Source organism: Mchenga conophoros, linkage group LG6 (assembly GCF_057382185.1).
Source record: "Mchenga conophoros isolate Kocher_MC1m ecotype Shallow Benthic linkage group LG6, M_conophoros_male_GT1.1, whole genome shotgun sequence".
Taxonomy (NCBI): Eukaryota; Metazoa; Chordata; class Actinopteri; order Cichliformes; family Cichlidae; genus Mchenga; species Mchenga conophoros.
The window spans coordinates 6,299,840-6,309,266 of NC_140531.1; the positions used below are offsets into that span (position 1 = coordinate 6,299,840).

The 9,427-nt window shown below is 41.8% G+C and overlaps 1 protein-coding gene across 1 annotated transcript; it reads left to right on the forward strand.

Moving 5' to 3' along the window:
• Window positions 1–10: 10 nt before the first annotated feature.
• LOC146571975 (mitoferrin-2-like) lies at window positions 11–8,881 on the forward strand. Its single transcript, XM_085275993.1, has 4 exons — window positions 11–504; window positions 4,606–4,834; window positions 5,170–5,226; window positions 5,645–8,881. The coding sequence occupies exons 1-4, from the start codon at window positions 169–171 to the stop codon at window positions 6,223–6,225; spliced, it is 1,203 nt and encodes a 400-aa protein (XP_085132119.1). The 5' UTR covers window positions 11–168; the 3' UTR covers window positions 6,226–8,881.
• The last annotated feature ends 546 nt before the right edge of the window (window positions 8,882–9,427 follow it).

Consider the following 9,427-nt stretch of genomic DNA (forward strand, 5'->3'; position numbering starts at 1 on the left):
TGCAACACTCACAACCAACCCATCCTTCCTCCTGGTTCCCGGTCTCTCTGCAGCTTGCTGCCGCGCACTTTCTATCCCCGGCCTGCATTCATAAGCTGCCGGGAAGAACGCGCCAACAGGCAACCGCCGGATTTGTCTATATCAGTAGGACTAAAGTCACTTACCTGAATGGAAGCGGATGGTTTCATGTCCCGGCGAACGTCGGTGGAAGCAGCGGGCGTCGATAGCCGGGTCACTGGCCCTGCAGCCAGGGCAGAGATTCGATGGTTGGGCGGCAGACTGCTGGGAACATCGGGAGGATTTCATGTCTCATCCAGAATGGCGGGGGAACAGGACTTTGTCTCGGTGTCACATCGGTCTACTCTGGAGACCTTGACTTCTGTCGAGACAGAAATAGACTATGAAGGACTGCCTCAAGGAGTATCCACCAGCACACACATGTTGGCAGGTGCCGTTGCTGGAATCATGGAGCACTGCGTTATGTATCCCGTCGACTGTGTCAAGGTATAAGAGCGATGGAATATAATAGGCTACGAGTTTTAAAGTTTGTCGTGCTCTGTTTTTGCAGCATTGAGGGTAGCAGCTGGTTGTATAAAGCCGAATCTGACGCAGGCCTCTTTACAAGCCTGAGCTCGATTAACGCTAGCTTACAAGCTAACAGGGGGTAACCTTGCTAACAGAGGTCAGTTAAATCAGCTACGTTACCTAAACCTAAAATTATAAAACTCAGGATTCTCAGGCGGACGCAGTGGGAAGCTTAATGTTAGTGTGTATGTTTACCTTTACCTAGCTTTGATTTGGAGAGATAACTGATGTGTTAGGCTTGATAGTAGCTCACTGAGGTGCCGTTAGTGTGGTAACCGGCACCTCAGTTTGTCCCAGATTGTTAAAGTTTGTCCCTAACATGCATCCTTTATCGCACAGGGTTTGAAATGTGCATTTTTGGTGTGTTTTCTTTTTTCAATTTCAAGTGGACTCGTAAATTTACACCTTGCTACACAGCACTACTTTCCCACGGGTCCCGATACACTTAAAGAAAGTTATCACTTAACCCATTAACTCCATGGACATTTTGTGTTGCTTTGTCCAAAGCCTTCAATTGTGCTACGTTTTAAGTAAATGGTTAGTATCGTAAAAGTAATCCCGAAGAAAATCCAACAGGCGAGATTTTAGAATTAACTTTGGAGTTCACATATGGTCAAAGTCTGATATCAAAGACGTAACCGTAGAGGACTAAACGGAAGCGATACTGGGGACAGTTGTTGCTTTCATTCATTTGCATTGTTGGAGCTACCTTTATGGTTGTAGACAACATCACTCTTTGCTTTACTTTGGGAAAACACTTTGCAGAAACTGTCAAAAAACCACGGTGAAGAGTTGGCTGTAGTAACTGAGTAACTCATTTGGGTCATTAGTCACTGGAGCAAAAGTCAATGACACACTAGTTAAATGAAGCACTCCTTGGCAGAAGAGGGTGTGGCCCTGTGCACAGGCTTCTTTCTCAGAATAACTGGATGGTTTAGGATTTTCTAACCATGTCTTCCTATGATATAAATGTCTGTGCCAACTGTGAACAGCTGCTTGTCCCATGCTTTAGCTAGAAAAGTTGAGTAGATTTAAGGATTAGAGGAGGAACTGACTAGTCAAATCTTAGCAGTCAAAAAGCATTTCAGCAATCAAGACAGTGTCTTCCTTTGTAAGCTTAGTGCTCAGTATGCGGCCTGTTATTTCCTTTTTGTATCAGGAGATAAAGAAGCAGTAATTCTGTGGTTTCTTATAGCGGTGGTAAATCAAACAAAAGGCTTATTCACTATAAATTCCAAGTTGAAGATTTGGTGAAAACAAGCTCAAGCTTTCCCTTGCAGGACCTTTCATCAGAATCACACCATGATCAGCAGATGTTTGTTGAAAATGTTTTGACTTGCAGATTTGTGGTTATTCCAAATTCTTATTAACAAGGATGTAAATGTGCAATCTGCTGCAGTGACAAGTCCTGTGCAGGTCATTTTAACTGAGCAACATTTGGTAAAAAATGATGTTGATCACTTCCTCATTTTTAGAAAGCCTTTAACAAAAACATAGAGCAATTAACATTCAGACCTAATGTCATTCCTGGTAGGATGTCAGCTACATGTGCTTCGGGTGTTTTAATTTATAAAGAAGACTTTAAGTTGAGAATTTCGTAAGCCTTTCCTGGCCTTATGTGTCTCAAGACTGTGTCGCTCTTCCAGCAACAAAGCTGAAGTAGAAGGAAGTGGATTACAAAACTTTGTGGTTGAATATCTTTTGTCTGAAGGAACTTTGGATTTTCTTTACAGTAAACTTTTAAAGACAACTTCCTTTTACTGCTAAGGTTTGTTTTTTCACAACCTGTTTCCTGCTGCCATCATACGTAGCTGGCCAGCATCTTTATGTAGTACTGATCGTTATGCTTCAGTCTATTCTTCTCACTAAATTCAGTGTCTGTTTCTTCATTGCTTGAAGGCAGGCAGAAAGCATTATCTTACTAAACTGTTTTGGTGAAAGAAGTTTCTTTCACCAAAATAATATCAGGAATTCTTTTTTTTTTTTTTTTTTGTAAGCGAGTTTTATTTACTCAATCAACACATAGTTTGAGCTTTTTCATACATAAACGTCTATTTTAAGCTAGGGAAAAAACAAATGCAGACTTTTTCCTGGGTGAACCATTAAAAAAACCTTTTGAAAAAATGGTGAAATATGTTGCAAAATGTTACAAACCTCTGATCCATTTAATCAGACTTTAAAAGGAAGCACTGCTGTAGTTTCTTCAGTATCTACAATTGACCTTGCCCTTTGACTGTTTGCACAAAGCTACCCTGTCTATCTAGTTGGTAGATTTTAATGTTTTTTAGGGTAATGTAGCAACCTAGCAACAGCTGCCAGGTTGCTACATCAGGCCGTCAGAGATGATTGCTTTGATAGCAGAGGTGGCATTTGCTCTTTTGCAGGGCAAATATGACACTAGTGAGTTAGTGGTATACAGTGAAGTAAGGCTGAATACATAAACCGGTGAACTGTTGTCATTTTTTTCACTACCAGCTGCTGCTGTTGTTTGCTGCTCAGTGCTGAGGACGTGGACGTTCTACAACAGTCTTGAATGCACCGCTCACATTGTGGATGGATGAGCACATTCTGTGTGCGTTATCGTTTCCCAGAAGCACAAACCGGGAATGTCCATGTGAACATTTTGCCAAGAGGAAGATGTGCTCTCTGCTCTTCTGTAAAGCAGCTGGAAAAACTTAGGATTGTGACATGTTAGGGGGCTGAAAATATTGCTCATTGCTTTGGCAATCTGTTACTAGGCATGGGCAGCAAGTCTCAGGTCTACCCTGGGGCCTAGTCCCAGTAAGAAAGGTCCAGTCGGAACACCTTACCCCACCTCAGTTGCCTCCTTTTGGTGTGGCAGTGCAGCGGCTGCACTCTGAGCCCCTCCCAAATGACTGAACTCCTCACACTATCGCTAAGAGAAAGCCTAGTTCACCTTACAGCGAAAGCACATATCCACAGTCTTATTCTTTCGCCTTTTAATTAAACTTTCAATGATAGCATTAACAAAAGATCAGGCCGAGATTGAGGGATTTATAGTGTTTCTCAACAACAACACTCCCTCTGGTGGCAGATGGCTGCATAACAGTAGGACACAACTATTACACAACTATTTACCAGCATTGGGTGTGAAGTAAAAACAACTAGTATATGTGATGCTGACTAGTGACAATGGCGATGATTGGTCGACTTGTCACGCACATCCCTGTCTGTTACTTAGGTGGTCAGATTCATTTATTGTCCACCAGTGAACAGTAGTACTCATTCATGGGCAAAAACACTGATTGAACTCAGATCTAGTTACATTTTCTACAGTGATATGTATTTCCATAAACATTGGATGATTTCCAGTGAAAAGGCTGTTAAAATGACACATACTGCATGATATTTGGACACAGAAGTGAAACCGCGCCATCTTTGTCATCCAACATCATTTGTCTCAATCCTTTACTATATTAGGAGTTGTGGGTTTTGTTGTTTATGACAGGCTTCCTATACTGTCGTCATTTTAAAAAGCTGCAGTTTTCAAAACGCAAGAGCCTCTTCTAAAGATTAAAGTAACTTTGTGTTGCATCAGGAACTGCAGCATCAAATACCCAACATAGTAAGAACCACAAACAGAATAGACGAACCTAAAATTTATCATTTACATGAGTGCTTGCCTACTGTGCCAAATGTCCTGTTAGCTGTTCAGGTTTCCCTGACAGAGGGATAAGTGTTTATAATGGTTATGCTGACAGAAAGGGGCCCTGTAACACTTCCTCCATTTTTACTTTTTTCCTTGTTTGTTGTTTGTTCTCTTTGTTCTTCTGCATCTTTTCTGCAAGAATGCAAAAGTACGCCTGTTAACTTTGAACAAGAAATATCACAATATCCAATTCCAAGTGTTTATAAAATTGAGTGGGCTTAAATAAAAGTTTGTATTTATTTTAAAAATACTTATTATTCCCACCCAGAACGTTAAAAGGTGGGATACAGATTGCAACATTATTTATTTATTTATTCTTTTCAAAAAAATTTTCCTCCCCATTACCTTAGACTCGCATGCAGAGCTTGCACCCAGAGCCGGGCGCACGCTACAGGAACGTGATGGATGCCCTGCGGCAGATTGTACAGACTGAGGGCGTGTGGAGGCCGATCAGAGGCGTGAATGTACTGGCAGTGGGGGCGGGGCCTGCCCATGCTCTCTACTTCGCGTGCTATGAGAAGATAAAGTTCTCGCTCAGTGACGCTATACATCCTGGCACCAACAGCCACTTTGCCAATGGTAAGATGTTTCCCAGTCAGCAAACTTTGACTTATAATCAATGGTGCAGAAGTTTGATTGTGTTTTCTTTTTTCTTTCTTTATTTTAAAGAACAGAAGAATAAAGAAACAGGAAATGAATTCAGTAGAATTTGGTAGAAGGAAGTTACACTTGACTCTGTGACTGTTTATTATTGTCAGTTTGATTGTTTGATTGATTAAATTAATTTTTTTTTAAATTAAACTAGAGCCAGTTATGCTAACGTTTTTAACACACTCCTTGTAATGTGTTCAAAATATTTGGAGAGTCAGTGACATCTTGTGGTTAAAACTTTTTTTTTTTTGTCTGTTGTGCAGGAGTGGCGGGCTGCATGGCCACAGTGCTGCACGATGCCATCATGAACCCAGCTGAAGGTAAACTCTCCTCCTCCATCTCTTTGCTTATGTCAGCTCAGCTGATGTGCACGCAGTCACATGTGATGTATTCTGCACAGTAAAGACTTGGTGTTGACCTACTTAAAGAACCTCCGCCTACTTCAGGTCATTATAGACCACGTGGTGTTTCTGTGATTAGGACACTTGGTGGAGCTACAGGCTCAAGCTGCAGACAATAAAAGAGCTTTTTACAACAGACCAGTCTGATGATGACAGTCACACGGAGTTATGCGTTTACTTGAGAAGGCTAACATTTTGTTCTGTGTGAACAATTAATTCTGTGTGAATATGATTGGAGGGATTGATAAGAAATGGTCATTAGATCATAGAAAACACGTGCTTGATCAGGTGTTATTGAATGTGATTGAGGAAGCTGTGTCCTGTCTTTTTCTTTTAGTTGTGAAGCAGCGAATGCAGATGTTTAACTCACCTTATCGTGGCGTGGTGGACTGTGTGAGTTCTCTGCTGAGACACGAGGGCCCAGCTGCTTTCTACCGCAGCTACACCACCCAGCTCACGATGAACGTGCCCTTCCAGGTGCTCCACTTCATGACCTATGAGTACCTGCAGGAGCTTCTCAACCCCCACAGACAGTACAACCCTTCCTCCCACGTTGTTTCCGGTGCTCTTGCTGGAGCCCTGGCTGCTGCTGCCACTACCCCCCTCGATGTCTGCAAGACCCTTCTCAACACGCAGGAGACTCGGGCCATTCACGTGATCCAGGCAGAGGCAGCAACGGGAGCTGGAGCGGTTGCGTCGGCCTCTGGCAGCCGCCAAATCTCTGGCCTGGGCGAGGCTTTTCGGACGGTGTACAGGATGGGAGGCTTTCCAGCCTTTTTTAAAGGCGTCCAAGCCCGGGTCATCTACCAGATGCCCTCTACTGCCATCAGCTGGTCTGTCTACGAGTTCTTCAAATACATCCTCACTAAACGGCAGCATGAGAGAAGGTTGCATGGAGATCGGGATGGAGACAAATAAACGCCTGGAAACACGACTGGGTATTAGCATTTCAGAGGTTTTTTGCACCGTAGCAATCACTGTTATGGGTGGTGATTTCTGAACATCTGAAGGTTAAAAAATTCTTTCTGATTCTTTGAGCAGAAAGTCAGTTATCATCTTGTTTACTGATATCAATTATGATATCTGTTCTAATTCAAAGCGGGTGACTACATTTACAACCAACAAAAGTAGCCTCTCATTATAGAGGGTTGGCAGATGTCCATCTGCAAGAAGATTGCCCTGAAATAACAGGTTCTGGTTCCAATTTTCTTTGAGTTTTTTTTTGTTGTTGTTTTTTTTACTTTTATTAGTGTTTGACCCAACAAACTCTCAACATGGGCATCCAGAAAGGAAATCATTTGTTGTGGCTGAGCAGTGTTTCCCACAGATGTTGTTTCTAGTTGTGGCAGAGAGCGTCTACTGCTAGAGAGTTCCATGTACCCTTTGTTTAACAAATTATTAACACCTCTACAGATATTTTTTTTGCCCACTAACTCATGACACCATAAACTTTGGTGCAATCAGCTGCATCGCCAATGAGACTCCGCCTCAATCCCGATGGGTCTCTGGAGCCGACAGCTGCAAAACTCCAGAAACTGTAAATTTGTGTTCATCCTTTAAGAAGTAGCTTAATGATATTGATAACCAGCACAATGGCATAGTTATCAGAAAATCAACTTTCTAAATAAGTGAGAGGGACCACTGGTAAATTGGCTAAGGTGCTGTTCTCTCAAATGACCAGAGAATAAATGAATAAATAAACCCTTGAACGAGTCACCATCAGTGTGTGGGAAGCACTGCTAACACACTGAAGTTAAGTCTGGATTGGTCCCACCCGTTAAGGACCCCCCAACCCCCCCTGACTCTTATGTATGTTTGGGGGGAAAAAAAGACTCAGGTTGAAGTGATGGCTTTGAGCTTTAGTTTGAGGGTGTTTATACTCCTAATGAACTTGGTTTTGATTGTAACATTTTATAAATACCCCAGAAAGGGTAAAAAGTCCCACACTGATGGGAAGATGCTAGAATGGCCTTAAATCTCAGCAGGTTAAGTTACTTAAGAGCTGCACTGTGGCTTAGTTAAGACACATCTCCTGACTGCACATGTTGGGGGGGGATGGTTAAAAGCGTTACTGCCATTGCACCCTCTGACCACAGGGGGGTGCAGTGTTTAATTGCCATCCTAAAAACTTGAGGACAATTGGAGATTAGATGAAACTTTTAAAACAAGAACTTGAGCTTCGTAGCTCACAGCCTTGAATAACTTTGAGGGACATCCGGCAGAGCAGTGTTTTGAGGCCAGGTCAGGCCGCCTCTTCATCAGATGCAGACATTTGATTCCTCCGGATCAAAACTTTGTTCTGGTTCATGTCCACAGAGTTCCTTTGAAGGAAGTGTTGTGCAATGTTGTGATGTCCTCTTTTTGCACAGTGTTGGGTTACTGAATCAGTACTGTCAAATGTACAGTAATGCTTGGCTCAAGATAAGTGACTTTAGTGTGGGATCACCTTTATTTTACCTAACCCTCTGTCACGTGTGTGACACACAGATTGTTGTTTCTGTTTTGGAAAACAGAATTGGGTTTGGATCGAAGATTTAGCGCTTGAGTGGAACGTGTGTGTGTGTGTGCGCGCGTGTAAACTACATTGTTTTGGAGGTCAGTTGTGACTGAGTTTATTTGATCTTAGCACAGCTGTTGTCCTTTAATTGGAAAAACAGTTTGAGGAGGAAAAAAGTATGAATTTATTGGACTTTTTATTTCCTTTGCCAGGGTCATCGTGTCACTTCATGTCTTTGCTCTAGAAAAGTGCTTTTTCTGTTGCAGCCATGAGACCGGGCTTCTGGATTTTTAAACCTTTTTTTGCCCTCATTATCACACGTGGATGTGCGGAAAACCATATCTTTAGTAGAAGCTGTACAAATAAGGTAACAGTTTTTATATCACTGCAGTCATGATTTATTTTTCTTCTGTTTTTCCAGCACTTGAAAAACTTAAAAGTTGTTGTCATATTTAGTGCAGAAAAGCAACTTTGGAAAATAAAGAGAAACCGAGGCAACTATTTAAATACACGCCTACAGTTAGCCGCTATACAGCCACGCACAACTACTACAGAGATCACTGTATAACAGATATAGATTTAATGTTTTTGAAGCCATAAATCTAAAAAAAATTTTTTTACTAACATGCATAAATAGATTGTTAAAGCTCCAAATATGAGGCTGACTTCTATGCTGAATGATATAAATTTGAACTGTGAGTTTTGTCAACTGTGCTGTAAAAATGCAAGTTTTTGTAGTGCACAAAATCCTCACCTGGATGATAGGGGGAAAAACCAAACTGTATTATTTTAAGAGCAGCGACACCTTATGTATCTGTGGAACAAAATAAATAGGTAAAGAGTATTTTGAGTGTGATTGTGGGACTGATCCTCACGTTTCAAAGTTGGGAAACCAAAGACTGAGCAGTAGAGGGGATGAACTGATGGTTTGTCAAATAGCAACACTAATGTGGAACGCTTGTGCGCACTTTGAAAGAGTCGCCTGTATTTTGTGACTTGTAAATAAACTCGCTAAGGCAGCTCCTCGCAGAAGCAGGGACTTCTCTTGGTGCTGGCTCGCCAAGCGCTGAGGCTATCAATGTGTCTGCTGGTCTTATTTTTCCTCACCCTCACATTACAACATCGACACTCCGCTTCAGTATGTGCACAGTCTGGAGACTATTCATCGATAGAGATACCCTCTTTTGGTATTGACTGATACACGCACACACTCTCTACTGGTCCAAACTTTTATAACACCCCAATTTTTCCAGTTTTTCTATTGAAAATTATACAGTTTAATGTCTCATTGCACAAATAAGCAATTGCAGTTGAAAAGAAATGATGGAATCAATTTCTTAGACCAAGATGTATTCTAAACCTTTGACTCATCAAAGTAGCCACCTTTGGCAAATATAACGGCTGAACACACCCGTGGCATTCTTTCGACAATAGAAATGAAATGTTCATAAAGTTCTTCCCATATCTGTTGCAGAAGTTCCCATAAGCATGCGGCACCTGTAGGTTGCTTTGCTTTCACTCTTTTGTCCAGTTAATCCTAAACTAGCTCGATGGGGTTTAGGTATGAGGACTGTGGCACATACTAGAGGGTATACCATGGTGCTGCAGAATGCTCTGGTAGCT